The sequence below is a fragment of the Aquila chrysaetos genome (assembly GCF_900496995.4).
Source record: "Aquila chrysaetos chrysaetos chromosome W unlocalized genomic scaffold, bAquChr1.4 W_unloc_3, whole genome shotgun sequence".
Classification (NCBI taxonomy): Eukaryota; Metazoa; Chordata; class Aves; order Accipitriformes; family Accipitridae; genus Aquila; species Aquila chrysaetos.
The window spans coordinates 385,888-405,487 of record NW_024470323.1 but is presented as its reverse complement, the minus strand read 5'-3'; the positions used below and the strand labels follow the sequence as shown (position 1 = coordinate 405,487).

The 19,600-nt window shown below is 44.1% G+C and overlaps 1 protein-coding gene across 1 annotated transcript in view; it reads right to left on the bottom strand.

Annotated features, from left to right (window-relative positions):
• The window catches only part of LOC121232399 (adenomatous polyposis coli protein-like), a 127,817-nt gene that overhangs the window by 81,504 nt on the left and 26,713 nt on the right, over window positions 1–19,600 (bottom strand). Inside the window, 1 exon segment of the mRNA XM_041121553.1 lies at window positions 4,971–5,079. Coding sequence (XP_040977487.1) covers window positions 4,971–5,079 — 109 coding nt within the window.

Below are 19,600 nucleotides of genomic sequence, written 5' to 3'. Positions count from 1 at the left end.
GCTGCTGTATGGAGTCCTACACGACTAGTCGCAGAAACTGCTGAAGGAGAAGGTGAATCGAGTCAGTTTGCAGAGGTGAAAGCCATCCAGCTAGCGTTAGACATTGCTGAAAGAGAAAAGTGGCCAGTGCTCTATCTCTATACCAACTCATGGATGGTGGCAAATGCCCTATGGGGGTGGCTACAGCAATGGAAGAAGAGCAATTGGCAGCGCAGAGGTAAACTCATCTGGGCTGCCGCACTTTGGCAAGATATTGCTGTTCGGATAGAGAAGCTAGTGGTAAAAGTACGCCACGTAGATGCTCATGTACCCAAGAGTCGGGCCACTGAAGAACATCAAAACAACCAGCAGGCAGATCAGGCCGCCAAGATTGAAGTGTCTCAGGTGGACCTGGACTGGCAACGTAGGGGTGAGCTATTTATGGCTCAGTGGGCCCATGATACCTCGGGCCATCAGGGAAGAGATGCAACATATAGATGGGCTCGCGATCGAGGGGTGGACTTAACCATGGACACTATCGCACAGGTTATCCATGAATGTGAAACATGTGCTGCAATTAAGCAAGCCAAGCGACTGAAACCCCTGTCGTATGGAGGGCGATGGCTGAAATATAAACAGTGGGAGGCCTGGCAGATTGACTATATCACACTCCCACGAACCCGCCAAGGCAAGTGCCATGTGCTTACAATGGTGGAAGCAACCACTGGATGGCTGGAAACATATCCTGTGTCCCACGCCACTGCCCAGAACACTCTCCTGGGCCTTGAAGAGAAAGTCTTATGGCAACACGGTACCCCAGAAAGAATCGAGTCAGACAACGGGACTCACTTCCGAAACAACCTCATAGACACCTGGGCCAAAGAACATGGCATTGAGTGGGTATATCACATCCCTTATCACGCACCAGCCTCCGGAAAAATCGAACGATACAATGGACTGCTGAAAACTACATTGAGAGCAATGGGGGGTGGAACTTTCAAACATTGGGATACACATTTAACAAAAGCCACCTGGTTAGTTAATACTAGAGGATCCACCAATCGGGCGGGCCCCGCCCAACCAAGACTTCCACATACTGTAGAAGGGGATAAAGTTCCTGTAGTGCACATGAGGAGTATGTTAGGAAAGACAGTCTGGGTTAGTCCTCCCTCACGCAGAGACAAACCCATCCAAGGGGTGGTTTTTGCTCAGGGACCTGGGTACACCTGGTGGGTGATGCAGAAGGATGGGGAAGTTCGATGTGTACCTCAGGGAGATTTGATTTTGGGAGAGAATAGCCAGTGAACTAGGCTGTATGATATTTAACTGCTAAATAACCTGCCAATGTATGTCATTGTATCTATAGTGTCTATATGCCATATCAAGGGTATTACTGTAAGAATTACCCAAATGACTGAAGAATGGACTTTGAAACTGAGCCAAGAACAACAGTGATAGAACTTGAACTGGCGCCCAGCAATTTCCTCAAGATCAACATCTTCGACCTGCAGACCAAGGGTGTGGGTTGCATCAAATGTACCAGCCAGAAGTTCCAGAGACAGCATACAACAACCCAACACCTCACACCATCTCTCTTATCCTGAAGAAGTGTTACAACAGATGGAGCCTCAAAGTCATGGACTAAATAAAACTGATGGACACATTGGAGGGATAACCCATTGACTAAGGGAATACTATTTGTATGTGTGTGTGTGTGTGGGGGGTGTCCATATACATATATATCTATATATAAGACAAGGAAAGTGGTAGCGGTTGATTGGAAAATGTAAGATCTGGGCATGATGTAAATGGTATAGAATAAGGGGTGGATAATGTCCTGGGTTCAGCTGGGATAGAGTTAATTTTTACAGGAACCTGGGAGGTGGGGGGGCATAGCCGGGGCAGCTGACCTGAACTAGCCAAGGAGCTATTCCATACCATGTGACATCATGCTCAGTATATACATGGGGAGTGGGCCGGGGGGAGAGCTCTCCTGCTCTCTCTCGACTTTCGGTGGGGGAAGTGGCGGAGCGTCGGGTCCCGGGTGGTGAGCAGTTGCACTGTGCATCACTCTTTTCTGTATACTCTTTCATTAGTACCGTCGTTGTTGTTGTAACTTTTTTTGCGTTGTCCCAGTAAACTGCCCTTATCTCAACCCTCGAGGTTCCAGGTTTTTTTTCTTTTCTCTCCTCCGTCTCCCCCCTATCCCACCGGAGGGGGCGGGAGGAGTGAGCGAGCGGCTGCGTGGTCCTTTGTTACCGGCGGGGCTGAAACCACGACAGACAGGTAGGTTGATCCTGACTAGTCACCGGGTACCCACCAAGCCGCTCTATCACTCCCCCTTCTCAACTGGACAGGAGAAGAAAATATGATGTAAAGCTCATGGGTTGAAATAAGGACAGGGAGATTACTTACTAATTACCATCACAGGCAAAACAGATTCAACTTGGAGAAGATCAGTTTAATTTATTGCCAATTAATAACAGAGTAGGATAGTGAGAAAATAAGAACAAATCTAAAAACGCCTTCCTCTCACCCCTCCCTTCTTCCCAGACTCAACTACACTCCCGACTTCTCTACCTCCTCCCCCCGAGCAGCGCAGGGGGATGGGGAATGGGGGTTGCAGCCAGTTCATAACGCTTTGTCTCTGCTGCTCCTTCCTCTTCATGCTCTTCCCCTGCTCCAGCGTGGGGTCCCACCCATGGGAAACAGTCCTTCATGAACTTCTCCAGCATGGGTCCTTGCCATGGGCTGCAGTTCTTCAAGAACTGCTCCAGCATGGGTCCTTTCCACAGGGTACAGTCCATCAGGAACGGACTGCTCCAGCATGGGTCCCCCATAGACCACAGTTCCTGCCAGAATACCTGCTCCTGCAGGGGGACAACCTGTGTCACCATGGTCTTTTCCATGGGTTGCAGAGGAATCTCTCTCCCAGCACCTGGAGCACCTCCTCCCCCTCTTCACTGACCTTGGTGCCTGCATACTTGTTTCTCTCACATATTCTCACTCCTCTCTCTCCTCTCTCCCAGCTGCTATTGTGCAGTGTTTTTTACCCTTTCTGAAATACGTTATCACAGAGGCACCACCAGCTTTGCTGACTGGTTCAGCTTTGGCCAGCAGTGGGTCCGTCTTGGAGCCGGCTGGAACTGGCTCTGTCTGACATCAGGGCAGCTTCTGGTGTCTTCTCGCAAAAGCCACCCCTGCAGCGCCCCCCTCCCATAAACCTTGCCACGTAAACCAAATACACTACTATATTTCGCCATCAGTCTTAAAGCACTGCTCTGTATTACAGGGACATGGCAGACCTTTTGGTGTTACCATAGCACCTCATTATTGATGGTCACTGACAGAAGACAGAAATTACCTTTGCTTCTTTGTTCTAGAGGTTCTCCTGGTATGGAAAAAGGAAAAATCAAAGCCAGTATACACTAGTCACTCTGTTCCACCAATAATATGCAGAGATCTTATAAAGGCAGAATTCATTACCCTTTTTGTTCTGGAAAAGGGTCTTAAAAGAAGGTCAGAAGGAAGCCTTCAGCTACAGACATATGAAAAGAAAGGTAGAGCTTGAAGCACAATCCTAGTGACCAACTTTATTCTGGCAGATGCACAGAAATGAGAAGGTTGTGCATTTCAAAGCATGAGACAAAAACATGAGCTGAACTGAGAGGCAGAAATGTGAAACTTTGAGGAAACTATGATAAAGTTTAAAAGTTTTATTTATTCTTAGAAAATTCAATTATGGCTGATGTATTTTTTCATTATTGCTAGAAGTCAACTCTTCACTGTTTTTTGACATTTGTTCAGTTTGCAGATAAACAAGTCACCAACAGCAGGTCACCCAGAAGACTTCACCAAGGTCAATTCAGAAAGCCAACGAGATATAACAGTCTACAAATACGTAAAACTGCTAAAAAAAATGGGATCTATCCTTCCACTGTGGATGGAATAAGTAGTGATGGACATAAATTGCCACAAAAAAAACATTTAGTATAGATGTTAAGTAAAACATTCTAATAATATGAAGAGCTAAGTTAATTGATTACCTATGAAGTTGAGGAAACTTCATCTTAAAACCTATGACACATTTAGAGTGACACAGATACAGCCAACAATGCTTTTGGAAAATGGATTACATTTCCTCAAGGTCCTTTTTCCTTCTTTCTCCCCTCGTCTCTGGTTTTCTGATTAACTTGGCTGTGACTCAATATTAGATTTGAAGTCCAGTTGTTTCACCTCAGTCACTAAAGCGTTTCCATATTCTATTTCTACTTCCAGGAAGCTGACTAGTTCTGACAGTACTGCATAAATACAGCTAAACTGATTCCTGAACAGATATGGCTCTGTAAAGATGGGCAACCAAGTCTTCCCATAACTGTATGTACTAAAGAATGCACTGCAAATACATCCAAGCTGCTGAGGTCTGACAGCAGGAAAACCTGTATTATCTGGGATATCGGAGATCTTCATTATCCTAGAAAACAGTGACTTGACTATAGTTTGGAGATGCCAAGATAAAACTTTGCAGGGGCATGAATATCTGCATAGGCTATAGCACTATTTTACTCACTGTTCTGAATTAAGAGCTCCTGTGTAAATGGTCTCTTTGGCTAATATTGCTCTCAAAATTAAAAGAATCCATAAAATAACAGAACTGACTGATAGAAAAAAAAGCCTTTGGGGGATACAGTTAAAGAAGAAACCTACTGACATATAACTCATTTGTCATAACAACTTTTCAGTGCTCCTCTCTAGCACTGACATTCATACTGATGGGTACAAATTTTAACAGGTAAAATAACATCTGAAAACCAGGGAATTGCAAAGGAAAAAATACATTATTTAGTCTGAGTTAACTTTGCATAGTGAACAAAAAAATGCTATAAATGAAAACAATAGTAGAGAATGTCCCTAAATTCATAAAATATACACAGCATCTAAACAGAGATCATAGCACCAGATACATAAATGAGCATGCTGTAGTTACTTACATTTTCAGTAAGGGGGATACTATCAATCCTTTTAGTAAGGTCCTGAAGCTGAGCATAATACCAGTCCTTTTCTTTCTCTTCCTTCTCAAGCTCCACAAGCAACAGAGATCTATCAAAACCAAAAGCCAGAAATGTCTCACTAGTAAGTCTTTATTATCAAATACAAGTACAGCAATAAGCATTGATATCTATATAAAAGGTGAAATGAGATTTGATGAAGATGGCACTAACAAGAAGTTGAGAAGGTAGGTTCTGTTCCCTGGCCCTAGCTAATCAAACTATCCAACTATGCTATGCTAAGCAAGTCACTTTAACTTCTTGTATATCAGATCCACATCTGTAAAAGAAAGAATACCTATAGTTCTTTATAAAACCAGTTTGAAATCTATAGCTGAGAGGCATTTTGTGAAATCTAAGCAGTTATTAGTCACATGCTAACTTGCATCCTGCTTCTTTATGACAATATGCTTCATACAATGCAGCAAACTACAACTGCTATTTAAGAAAAGGCTTGGATATTGCAGAAGCATATACACCTCAGAATCCCATTACTAAATTCAGTTATCTTTTCTGCCTTTGTAGCGCCTCCTCACTCTGTCATCCATGACAAAACAATGTTAAAGCACACAAAACCATGATTATTAAAAACACTTTCAAAGAGTATTCTTCCATCATATGTTATATACAGGATACATTTACAGCTGCTTAACACATTCTAAATGGGTATAGTTATAACTACTCAGGTCTGCAATATGCTTATGATACCCATTTAGAATTATGAAGATATCAGAATGCCAGTATAAGGAACTGAAGATATTTATATGCAAACTATGAAAAAATATTGTTTTACATACTATTTTATCAATCCTTTATAAACTAAATTTATATAGCTGCAAAATTTATCAATATAGTTACAAATTGTTTATTGTTACTACACTTTTTAAAAATATATTTTAAAATTTTACAGCCCAAATCCTGCTAGTAGGGGTATACAGACAAGTCACTTTTTTTTCTTTAAATAAAGGTTTATTAGTTTCTTATAAGTGCTTTCTTCAAGCACTCTTATTCCTTTTGACATTTTAATATTGCTCATTAACATAAAAGGAAACGCTAAAATCATATTAGTTTACAGCCAATATAGAGGTACTTAAAAAATTAAATAAGCATAGCCTTCATAAACAAAACTGGACTGATAATGCTTAAGACTGAACTTAAACACTAACCTAGAGGACAGAAAGCTGCATACAAGTTTGCCCAGTATTATTTCCCGTCCTTTAACTTCTACATCTTTCTCTCTCTAAACTCAGGTTGTAGTCTTTCTGAGCAAGAGCCATATGAACCTTTGTAAAACGCACAAACAAATCATGGATAATTACTATAAATATTTTGTTAAGGAACAAAACCGAAACAGAACAAAAATTAAAATTCCCCTTGACTACTTTCTTAATGCATCTCAATCATGATTTGGAAAGAAGATAATCAAGCTTTCACATGAAAGAACTTCATGTAGGATAAAGAATTTAAAAATGCATATTTCAAAGTATCTTGGTTCCTGCTTTTAAAATTGTGGTGGGTTGACCCTGGCTGGGCGCCAGGTGCCCACCAAAGCTGCTCTATCACTCCCCCTCCTCAGCTGGACAGGGGAGAGAAAATATAACAAAAGGCTCATGGGTCAAGATAAGGACAGTTTGATAAAGTGAAAGCAAAGGTCACGCACGAAAGCAAAGAAAAACAAATGATGTTATTCTCTACTTCCCATCAGCAGGCGATGTCTAGCCACTTCCTGGGAAGCAGGGCTTCAGTACGCGTAGTGGTTGCTCCAGAAGACAAAAATGCCCCCCTTCCGTCTCCCTTTACTTAGCTTTTATAGCTGAGCTGACGTCATATAGTATGGAATATCTGTTTGGGTAGTTTAGGTCAGCTGTCCTGGTTATGTCCCCTCCCAAGATCTTGCCCAGCCCCAGCCTGCCAGTGAGGGGGGGCAAAAATGTTGGAGAGACAGCCTTGATGCTGTGCCAGCGCTGCTCAGCAGTAGCCAAAACACTGGTGTGTTATCAACACCTTTCTAGCTACCAATGCAGAGCACAGCGCTATGAGGGCTGCTATGGGAAGAATTAACTCCATCCCAGCCAGACCCAATACAATCTCCACCCCTTATTCCATACCATTTGCGTCATGCTCAGGTCCCACATAATTTAATACACATATATCTTCTAACCACGCCATTGTATTTAGTTCTCATTACTGAAATCCCTTCTTACCAACACTTACAACTTAAAATACATACTTAAACCACCTTTATACCCAACATACAGATTTATACATTCTTAAAAACTACTATCCCCTGTCCTTTAACAGATAGATATTCCATGGGCTTCTTCCACTCCTCCAGATGTTCACACACAGGTTCTGACTTGGGCCCCATCCATCAAGATGAGTGGTCAGGACAGGAGAAGCAGTATGTTCGATTGTTGGGCACCAACACCGGCTTGGTTTGGGTCACTGATGCACTTGTCTGGTTCCTTGCGAAGTTCACTCCTCTGCAGTTCAGGTCATTCCTGCTACATTGCTTCCTACAACATACAACTCACATCACAGATCGTTTTTCCCCCAAGGTTAAATGTCCTTGAGGCACACATTGGGTCTCCCCATCCTTCCGCATTACCCACCAAGTACACCCAGGTCCTTGAGCAAAGACAGTCCCACAAATGGGTTTGCCTTTTCCCAAGGGAGGAGAAATCCACACTGCCTTCCCCAGCCACTTCCCCATGTGCACTACGGGGACCTTATCTCCTCCCACAGTATGTAGGGGTTTTGTTTGGGCAGGACCAGGACGGGTAGCAGATCCTCTGGTGTTAACTAGCCAAGTGGCTTCTGCTAAATTTGTATCCCAGTGCTTCCATGTCCCATTGCCTAGTGCTCTCAACATAGTCTTCAACAGTCCATTATATCTCTCAATTTTTCCAGATGCTTGTGGGTGATAGGGGATGTGGTACACCCACTCAATGCCATCTTTCTTTGGCCAGGAGCTTATGAGGTTATTTCGGAAATGAGTCCCATTGTCTGATTCAATTCTTTCTGGGGTACCATGTCGCCATAAAATTTGCCTTTCAAGGCCTAAGATGGTGTTTCGGGCAGTGGCATGGTTTACAGGATATGTTTCTAGCCAACCAGTAGTTGCTTCCACCATCGTGAGTATGTAGCGCTTGCCTTGGCGTGTTCGTGGCAGTGGTCCAATGTAGTCAATTTGCCAGGCCTCGCCATATCGAAAACCCAGCCAGCGCCCTCTGTTCCAGGGAGACTTTACTCTGGTGGCTTACTTGATTGCAGTACATGTTTCACATTCATGAGTGACCTGTGTGATGGCCTCCATCCATGGTCAGGTCCACCCCTCGATCACGAGCCCACCTATATGTTGCATCTCTCCCTAGATGTCCCGATGTTTTGTGGGCCCATCGAGCTACAAATAGCTCACCCTTACGCTCCCAGTCCAGGTCCACCTGAGCTACTTCTATTTTGGCAGCCTTGTCTACCTGTTCGTTATTTCGATGTTCTTGAGTGGCATGGCTTTTGGGCATGTGAGCATCTACATGACGTACCTTTAAAGTCATGTGTTCTACACGGGCAGCAATGTCCTGCCACAATGCTGCTGCCCAGATGGGTTTACCCCTGCGCTGCCAATTGGTCTTCTTCCACTGCTGTAGCCACCCCCATAGGGCATTAGCCACCATCCAGGAGTCGGTATAGAGGTAGAGTACCGGCCACTTTTCTCGTTCAGCAATGTCTAGGGCTAGTTGGATGGCTTTCACTTCTGCAAACTGACTTGACTCACCTTCTCCTTCAGTGGCCTCAACGACTTGTCATGTGGGACTCCACACAGCAGCTTTCCACTTCCAATGGTTCCCTACCACACGACAGGATCCATCAGTAAACAAAGCATAATGCCTTTCATCTTCTAATAACTCATTATATGGTGGTGCCTCTTGGGCATGAGCCACCTCCTCAGGCGATGCTCCAAAATCTCTGCCTTCTGGCCAGTCCATGATCTCTTCCAGAATTCCTAGGCGGTTAGATTTCCCCAGTCGAGCTCATTGCGTGATCAATGCTATCCACTTACTCCATGCAGCGCTGGTTGCGTGATGTGGAGAGGGGATGTTTCCTTTGAACATCCAGTGTAGCACGGGCAATCGTGGTGCCAAGAGGAGATGTGCTTCTGTACCAACAACTTCGGAAGCGGCTCAGACCCCCTCGTATGCTGCTAGTATCTCTTTTTCAGTCGGGGTGTAGTGGGCTTCTGATCCTCGGTACCCCTGGCTCCAAAACCCCTAATGGTCGACCTCGGGTTTCTCCTGGTGTTTTCTGCCAGAGGCTCCAGGTGAGACCATGCTCCCCAGCTGCAGTGTAGAGTACATTTTGTACATCTGGTCCTGTCCAGACAGGCCCAAGAGCTACTGCACGAGCTATTTCCTGTCTGATATGCTCAAAGGCTTGTTGTTGCTCAGGGCACCATTCAAAATAGTTCTTTTTTCGTGTTACTCGATAGAGAGGGCTCACAAGCTGACTATAACCTGGAATATGCATTCTCCAGAACCCCACAAGGCCTAGGAAAGCTTGTGTTTCTTTCTTGTTAGCTGGTGGAGACATAGTTGCTATCTTGTTAACCACATCCATAGGCACATGACGGCGTCCATCCTGCCATTTTATTCCCAAGAACTGAATCTCCTGTGCAGGTCCCTTGACCTTGCTTTTCTTTATGGCGAAACCAGCTTTCAGAAGAATCTGAATTACTCTTTTTCCCTTCTCAAACACTTCTTCTGCCTCGTTGCCCCACACGATGATGTCATCTATGTATTGTAAATGTTCAGGGGCATCGCCTTGTTCCAGTGCAGTTTGGATTAGTCCGTGACAGATGGTAGGGCTGTGCTTCCACCCCTGGGGCAGTCGATTCCAGGTGTATTGGACACCTCTCCACGTGAAAGCAAACTGCGGCCTGCACTCTGCTGCCAAAGGAATAGAGAAAAATGCATTGGCAATATCAATTGTAGCATACCACGTGGCTGCCTTCGACTCCAGTTCATATTGGAGCTCTAACATGTCTGGTACAGCAGCACTCAGTGGTGGTGTCCCTTTGTTCAGACCGCAATAATCTACTGTTAACCTCCACCCTCCATCAGACTTTTGCACTGGCCATATGGGACTATTAAAAGGTGAATGAGTCTTGCTGATGACTCCTTGGCTCTCTAGTTGATGAATCAGCTCATGGATGGGAGCCAGGGAGTCTCGGTTTGTGCGATATTGCCACCGGTGCACCATCCTCGCAGCAATTGGCACCTGCTGTTCTTCAACTCACAGCAATCCCACAATGAAGGGATCTTCCGAGAGGCCAGGTAGGGTAGACAGCTGTTTGATTTTCTCTGCGTTTACAGTGGCTACACCAAAAGCCCATCGGTACCCCTTTGGGTCCTTGAAGTACCCTCTCCTGAGGTAGTCTATGCCAAGGATACAGGGGGCCTCTGGGCCAGTCACAATGGGGTGCTTTTCCCACTTGTCCCCTATTAAGCTCACCTCAGCCTCCAATACAGACAATTCTTGGAATACCCCTGTCACTCCAGAGATCCAGATGGGTTCTGTGCCCCTGTACCTTGATGGCACCAGCATACACTGTGCACCAGTGTCTACCAAAGCCTCATATTTCTGTGGGTCTGATATGCCAGGCCATCAAGTCCACACAGTCCAGTATATCTGGTCATCCCTTTCCTCCTCCTGGCCGAAGGCAGGGACCCTCTATTGCTGTTCCTCATCAGAATATTCACTGTCCGACCCTTGCGGTGCCAGACCAGAAGTCCCCTCACCAGAATCAAGGGAGGTGGTTTCAGTTCTTCTATGCCTGGAGGATCGCTGATTGCTTTCTTGGGCCTCTACAGCAACGACACTGACAGCCTTCTTCTTGGGTGACCCCTTCTTAACAGCTGTCTTCCCTCTCAGTTCACGTACGCGGGCTTCCAACTTAAAGGTGGGTTCACCATCCCACTTCCTCATGTCCTCCCCTTGGTCACGCAGGAAGAACCAGAGTGTACCATGTGGCATACGCCTTGGGCTCCCTTTCCCTCTGACCGGAGCAGGAGAGGACTGATTTCTTGGAGCATCCCTAACAGCCAAGGCACTGTCCTGTAGGGATGAGGAGACACAGAGATTTTCCTCAAAGTTTTGGAGCCAAGACGACACTTTCTCCACAGTTGGTGTTTCCATATCTGGGCAATACATTGCTGCCAAGCTGTTAGAATACGACGCTGGGGCACCTTGAATCACCTTTCTCCACATGGCCCGTGTGCACAGGACATCCTCTGGATCTTTGGAGACCTCCTCATCATCTAGCTCACTGTAGATGACTTCCACCACTGCTAACTCTCTCAGGTACTGGATGCCTTCATCTGCGGTAGTCCACTTTCCTGAGGAGTTCACAAGATCTTCCTTGAATGGATACCTTGCCCTCACACTTGAGAGGAGCCGGCTCCAGAGACTGCAAATTGCTGCCTCTTTTTCAATTCCTCTTTCAATTCCCTGGTTTCTAGCGAGGGATCCCAGCTGTTGGGCTTCCTTGCCTTCCAATTGCTGACTGTCGGCCCCGTTATCCCAGCATCGGAGCAGCCAGGCAGCAATCCGCTCACCTGGCTGGCGGCTGTAGTCCTTCCGCATGTCTCGAAGTTCTAAGGAGGTCAGGGGGAACAGTTATTTTCTACTTCCTGTCTAAGTTCTCTCACTCCTTCCTCCAATTTCTTTGTTGAAGGACTAGCTTCTAGATCAAACCTTTCCTCTTCTTCTTCTTCCCTCACTAATCGATGATATGGACCTGTTGATCTCCTTGTCCACTGTTTCTTTTTCACTACTGGGGCAATTACTGTGGTGGTTGTTGTTGTTTGGGTCCCTATCTCGAGCATGGTGTCCTCAGATGCAGTCTGGGTCCCTGCCTCAACCATGGTCCTCTGAGAGTGTTGAACTATGGCTCGGTAGGCATAGGCCAGGCCCCAGTACAGTGCAAGAAGCTGCTGGTTTTCATTGGGATAGGCAAGGCACCCTTCTATCAGGTGGCGCGTCAGTTTGCCAGGGTTGCTTGCCTGTTCGGGTGTAAAGTCCCAGATTATGGGAGGTGATAACCGTCCTAGGAATCTGCCCAAATCCTTCCATATACCCTGCCACCCAGGGACCGGTCGCTTGAGGGCACATTTCAGTATTGCCTCACCCAAAAGTTGTCTTCCCTTATACCAGGACGAGAGCAGATTCCACAATACCCATAATATACCACCAGTATTAATTATTAGTATTGAACAGCTCACATAATGGTGAACAAGGACCTCGGGAGCCTGCACAAGAAAACCATTCACATCAATGCCCGGTAGGGAGAGGGAGATGTGTTCCCTCATCTCCTCCACAAGATAGCTCCCACAGCACAGCAAAACCATCAGTGCCAGGACAAAGCACATAGCCATTATTTGCATTACCATGTTCCCAAACTCAGCAAGATGGAGATAAGCAAGCAGCCAACAAACTCCGTGACCTGCACAGGAGGTTGTCACTTAATAACTAGCTATAGCACGCTTAATGCAAAACTGCCGTTGTCGAGCCCCATGTTGGGTGCCAAAAAGGACTGTGGTGGGTTGACCCTGGCTGGGCGCCAGGTGCCCACCAAAGCCGCTCTATCACTCCCCCTCCTCAGCTGGACAGGGGAGAGAAAATATAACAAAAGGCTCATGGGTCAAGATAAGGACAGTTTGATAAAGTGAAAGCAAAGGTCACGCACGAAAGCAAAGAAAAACAAATGATGTTATTCTCTACTTCCCATCAGCAGGCAATGTCTAGCCACTTCCTGGGAAGCAGGGCTTCAGTACGCGTAGTGGTTGCTCCAGAAGACAAAAATGCCCCCCTTCCGTCTCCCTTTACTTAGCTTTTATAGCTGAGCTGACGTCATATAGTATGGAATATCTGTTTGGGTAGTTTAGGTCAGCTGTCCTGGTTATGTCCCCTCCCAAGATCTTGCCCAGCCCCAGCCTGCCAGTGAGGGGGGGCAAAAATGTTGGAGAGACAGCCTTGATGCTGTGCCAGCGCTGCTCAGCAGCAGCCAAAACACTGGTGTGTTATCAACACCTTTCTAGCTACCAATGCAGAGCACAGCGCTATGAGGGCTGCTATGGGAAGAATTAACTCCATCCCAGCCAGACCCAATACAAAAATATTTCAAATTAATTTTAGTGACTTAAGGTTAATATTCCATATCCAAAGCAAGTAACCTGAACATTGGTCAAATGGAAAGTTAAAATTTCCAGGATCTAGTTTATATTAGTTACTGCTAAACTAATAGCCCTAATTTTTTTCAAGGACACAACTGAGAATAATACTGACAGGTTTTGATACATCTTGGAAAGGAAAAAAATAGAATTCTTGTAAAAATTCAGATGTATAAAGAAGTAACTGGCATTGCCTATTCTATTGAATCACATTCTTAATGACAGCTACATTTCCTATGAAAGAGGTTCAGGAAAACCATAGTGTTATACTAACAATTCAGTTTTCAAGCTATTCTCCCTCACTTTATCTGCAAAAGACTGAAAAACTACACACAAGAAAAACTACACAAACCTAAAAGTGCTGAATGCTTTTAAACACAGAGTAACAGAACTTTCGAGAGCTATGTTGAAACAGAACTGTGGAGTTGTTTTGGGTTTTTTTGTTTGTTTTTAAATAAAGAATATCAAGACCACACATTAAGTTGCTTACTTGGACAGCTATTATACCAGATGGGTTTACAATCCAAAACCAGTGAAAACAAACAAACTACAATTACCCTACTGTTGCAGGTAACAATAGCAGAATTACAGAATAACTGGAATTCCTCAGTCACAAGGATGGGTCTGGGCAGGAATTCCCTAAGTCAAGGACTGTAACCCTGTTGTTGGGACACATTAGTCAGACTGAACAAAATGCTATTCTGCTCAGGGAAAGTCTGTGAGAGAGTCTCTCTTTTTGCCTCCCAACTTCCCAAACCTCTAACACATACCCTGGCTGCCTGATTTCTGTACACGCAGGCATTCTGCATAGTGTCACGAAAATTTCACAACTGGCTGTGCTGACCAAGGAGAGAGGCTAGGATGCAAAGTATAGAATTACAAGAGTAATTCTTTTATTCATGCACCTGAGGTGTCCCATTCAAATTGAGGCACACCAAATGCAGTTTTATACAGGGTTCTTATACCTTTCAAGCGTTCAGATACAACATAATTTGACCAATCACTACTTAACACACACATACTACTGTTTTGCAAAGCAACTCTAATTTTATGGCATCATCATCCATCTGCTGCTTTCTTGATCTAGACGTCCCTGGAGTCGGTCTTGCTGCAGTTCCTTATCTATGATACCAGATAATGGGAGGGTTTCACAGAGGTGTTAGAGGGGCTAGGATGCTGGCGTTATCTTGGTAGTCCAGGGGTATCCTTCATTCTTCAGGGTGGGCGCTGTCATCCTCCTCCTTTCAATGAGCTGGGGTTCCTGTAGTCACGCTGGCTTAACCATGACTATGCAGTATACAATGTAAAGTATATATATCTTCAGAAAGTTCATACAATTTCATACTATAAAGACTAATTGGTACAATAGTTAGGCAATGAGATTTTCCTAACAACAGCTTCCCTTTTTTCCTCCTCCCTGTGTGTCCATGCATTGGGTCTGTCCAGTTTATGAAATTAAATTTGCAAATGTATAATTAATTCGATCCTTATAAAAAGTATTTTTATCTGCAAATGCTTTTTATAAAGGTATGAATCAGATTATTCTCATCTGTTGCTGATCATTGTGGATCATGATTTTGAGGTTAGAAGACGGTTTAAGGTGGAAGAGCTGTTACTGATCAAAGAAAAATTTTGATGGAAAAACCTAATGCAGTTATTCCATCTTTTTATACCCCAAGATTGTTTATATCAGTACTTTCACAATAGCAGAATGTAAAGGGAACTAGGCCTTAAGCCTCATTGGTTCTAAGACTATTTGTATCAGACATATAACTAATGATTAGAGATTGTTTTAGATGTGATTAATAGAATGCAGGTGCTTATAAAACAATATGCATAAGCTGCTTATTTGTCCCTTGTGTAGCCCTCACCATGGCTGGCTTAAAACCCAGTCAAGCTGAATCAACAGAAGAAGGATCATACATCTTAGACCTAGGACATAAGAATAAGAGTAAGTGATTAACTTTAGAGTAAGATGAATTAAAACAACCTGAGTGATTCTCAGAAATTCAAAGATAATCTTTGATGTGTAAGAAAATAAGTGACTGTGGTGACCAGAGACCTTCTGCCTACAACCACTAACTTCAGAAGAACCAGGACAAGACAATAAGAATCAGTTGAGACAGGAAAATGTATTGGACTTTTGAAACCACTGGAGAATAGAGAACTGAGAGTTTGTGGAAAAACACCAAGAACACCAAGAACTTCTTTTGACAAATCATCAATTGCATATTGTTTTGTAAAATCGTATATATAGAAGGCGTTTTTGAGTTATCCATCGCCATTCACTGTGGTGGTGGCGTGGTGGCCCAACTCTGAGTTGTTAATAAAGCAAACCTAGAGAAACCCATGACTGAAAATTCTTTAACACAGAATATTATGTCCTCTGCCATTGTCCTGGGTTCAGCTGGGATAGAGTTAATTTTCACAGGAACCTGGGAGGGGACACAGCCAGGACAGCTGACCTGAACTAGCCAAGGAGCTATTCCATACCATGTGACATCATGCTCAGTATATAACTGGGGAGTGGGCTGGGGGGAGCTCTCGGCTTTCAGTGGGGGAAGTGGCGGAGCATCGGGTTCCGGGTGTGAGCAGTTGCACTGTGCATCACTCGTTTTGTATATTCTTTTATTAGTACCCTTGTTGTTGTAACTTCCTTTTTTGTGTTGTCCCAGTAAATTGTCCTTATCTCAACCCACGAGGTTCCGGTTTTTTTTTCTTTTCTCCTTTCTGATTCTCCTCCCCATCCCACCAGATTGGGGTGGGAGGAGTGAGCAAGTGGCTGTGTGGTCCTTTGTTACCGGCTGGGCTGAAACCACGACAGCCATACACTGCCAAGTTCAGTGAAAATGCAGCAAGGCAAATGAAGTAAGTTTTTTTGAACATTATAACGCTTTTATGAGGAAAAAAGGTTTTCAATTTGAACTGCTTTTCTGCAGGATGAGTATTTCGAAAGACTTGTCTAATGTGTGTGGGGGTGGTGGTTTGGTTTTTTGTGGGGTTTTGTGAGGTTTTTTTGAAGCTCCCAACATTAAGTAAAGCTGAATAAATGCAGGATCACAGAGAAGTGGTTTCTTCTTTTGGAAATATTTTTTGGATAAATATGTCAATGTTATTCCCAGTAAGAAGGGTAACAAAATATATGCTACTCTACTTACATTACATAATTACAATTATAATTAATAATTTCACTTCCAATGGTATGCCATAAAATGACAAAACCTTGATAAGGTAGCAAATTCCTGAAAATTATTGTCAAAGCTACCGATATTTCAAACAGTAGCTTTTGCTCAACACCAGAGGCAAAACAGGTACAATTCTCTTTCAACCAAGCAATACATAAAATAAGAAAATGAAACAGAATTATCTGCATAAAAAAAAAAATAATTATTGATTGAGATAGCAAATTTGGAGGATATGTTAGCTGTTTCTACAGAAAATACTATTAAAATTTTTTAGGTACGTGCTTCAGTAATTCAGTAAAACCAAATACATCTGGAACTAGCCAGAGAGAAAGCAGGGTACATTTAATAGGAATTCTATTCTAAACTGGTAACCTAAACACATACACCCTCTTCCCCCCCTTAAGCACTTTGGAACTAGAGGGGAGATGAGCAAAAGAGAAATATGTAGACAATTTCATAATTTATTCTGGTAACTGAATCCATATTTTTTTTCCCTTAAGAAGATCATTTTGGCCAAGGTAAACATCTAGTGAATTTGCTAAATTCACACACAGTTAATAAATGACTTGGTCCTCGTCCAAACACTCTTGCCCACAAGCAGCATGTATTGTGCCAATGTATTAGATTCCTGGGTGGAAATGTTCCCGTTTCAGGTCTCTGAAAAATGTTAGTTTTCTTTCCAAATTGTTTTAATATTGAGATTTGCAAATTCCATGAGTTCTTTGAAAGTCTGTTTTAATACAAACAACAAAATCTACTAGAAAATAAATATTTGTTAAATATGTTTAGAAACACAGAAACTTACTAAACATGCCAAACAAATTTAAACACAGAGCATAGGAAAATAAGTGGTTACTTTTCCTTTCAGAAATTAGTGATTCCACATGCACTGTCCTGTGTCCCCCACCCTCAAATTCTGATTCTTTTGGCTATTCAGGGTCCATGCTGATGCCTGAAGTGTTCTTATGTGTCCCCTCAAACAGCGTAATTAATAGGGCATTTCTGATTATTAATCATTTCGCTAATTGTTATGGGTTTGTGTGGCACAGGTTTTTTTTTTGGTAGCGGGGGAGGGGCCGCAGGGGTGGCTCCTGTGAGAAGCTGCTAGAAGCTCCCCCAGCTCCAAGTCAGACCCACCTCTGGCCCAGGCCGACCCAATCAGTGACAGTGGTAGCACCTCTGGGATAACAGATTTAAGAAGGGGAACCTGCAGTGAGTAGGGGGATTGGAATGTGAGAAGAACATCTATGCAGATACCGAGGTCAGTGAGGAAGGAGGGGGAGGAGGGGCGCCAGAGGAGGTTGATGCTCCTGCAGCCCATGGTGAGACGGCAGGCTGTCCCCCTGCAGCCCATGGAGGTGAACGGTGAAGCAGATGCCCCGGAAGATGGCCATGAATCCATGGGAAAGCCCGTGCTGGAGCAGTTTTTTGACTGAAGATCGGCCCACAGAAAGGACCCATGCCAGGGAAGTTCAGGAAGAACTGAAGCCCGCGGAAAGGACCCACACCAGGGAAGTTTGTGAGGAACTGCAGCCCGCAGAAAGGACTCACGCTGGAGAAGTTCGTGAAGGACTGTCTCCCGTGGGAGGGACCCCACGTTGGAGCAGGGGATGAGTGAGGAGTCCTCCCCCTGAGGAGGAAGGAGCAGCAGAGACAATGTGTGGCGAGCTGACCCCAACCCCCATCCCCTGTTCCCCTGCACCGCCAGGGGGAGGAGGTAGAGAAAACCGGGAGTGGAGTTGAGCAGGGAAGGAGGGAGGGGCGGGGGGAAGGTGTTCTAAGGTTTGGTTTTACTTCTCAATATCCTTGTTTTGTTTTGATTTGTAGTGAATTAAATTGATTTTGTTTCTTCCCCAAGTTGAGCCTGTCTTTTGCCCATGACCATAAGTGGTGAGTGATCCCTCCCAGTCCTTATCTCAACCCACGAGCCTTTCTTTATATTTTCTCCTCATCCTACTGTGGCCGGGGTGGGGGGAGTGAGCGAGTGGCTGCGTGGTGCTTTGTTACCGGCTGGGCTTAAACCACGACACTAATAATGAAGCCAGATGTTATGTGACCATGTCTCTACAGATCATTTTCTCAGCTGCACAAATCTTCACCCCTGTAATGAACGGGTTAACTTTGTTCATGAAATCGAGAAGGGGGAAGAGACATATTGAGAGTTAACATATGCCTTGTGTAAATAACAAAGCTTGCTTAAGTGATGCGTAAAGGTCACGGGAAGAGGGCAATGGCTATAACTTACTAGATAAGGAGGGAAAAGAACAACGGCTATAACTTACTAGATAAGGAGAGGAAGGACAACAGCTGCAATTTACCAAGACTGTATTTCTGCACATCAAAAGACATTCTACATCTAAGGATACTTATCCTTGAAAAAATTTACCGAATCTGCATAGTAACAGACCTGCACAAATGAAGAAAGAAGAAGCAGGACAAGGCGGAGACTTACAAGAAAGGGGTACATGAAATGTATATAAGGAATGTAACGGTAACATAAAGTTGCGAGCCTGTGGCGGAGCATTGCCTCCCTGGCCGCCCAGCGCTGTTTTGCTCTCTTATCGCTTGCTAATAAATTCGATTTTTTATCCAATACAAATTGGCTCCTCCAATTTGTCACGAGCGTTTATAACAACCCCCTCAATTGTGACAGTAACACTGCTTGTGTAGTGTTTCATAAACAGATCAGCGAACTCATCTCAAATTAAAATATCCCTCTCCCTTTTTTTCCCAGGGTTATTTTAAACAAAGATCAGTTCACTGCTTAAGCTGTCATTATCATTGAGAAAAACATTCAAAAAACTGTCACCTTAGAATCCACAATAGTGGGAAAGGATCACAGATCATAAAACAGATATACTAACCACATTGAAGAACTCCAGTTGCTATAAATTAATACTCCTTGTTCTGAGTGACCTGGAGTTCATTTGAAGCTTAACTGAAAGCCCCAAGTACACTTAAAGATTTTACTATCATGTGGTAGAATACAGCACTGGAAAGATGCTCTTACTCTGAATAAGAACCAAGGTGCCCTGCCCCTATGAAATACCATACACGGAAAACTCTGTTCCATTAATCTTGCTAATACTCTAGGCACTACAAAGAAAGACCATTTCAATGGAAAACTGGAAAGGAAGATAGCCATTAGTTCAAATGGCAGACA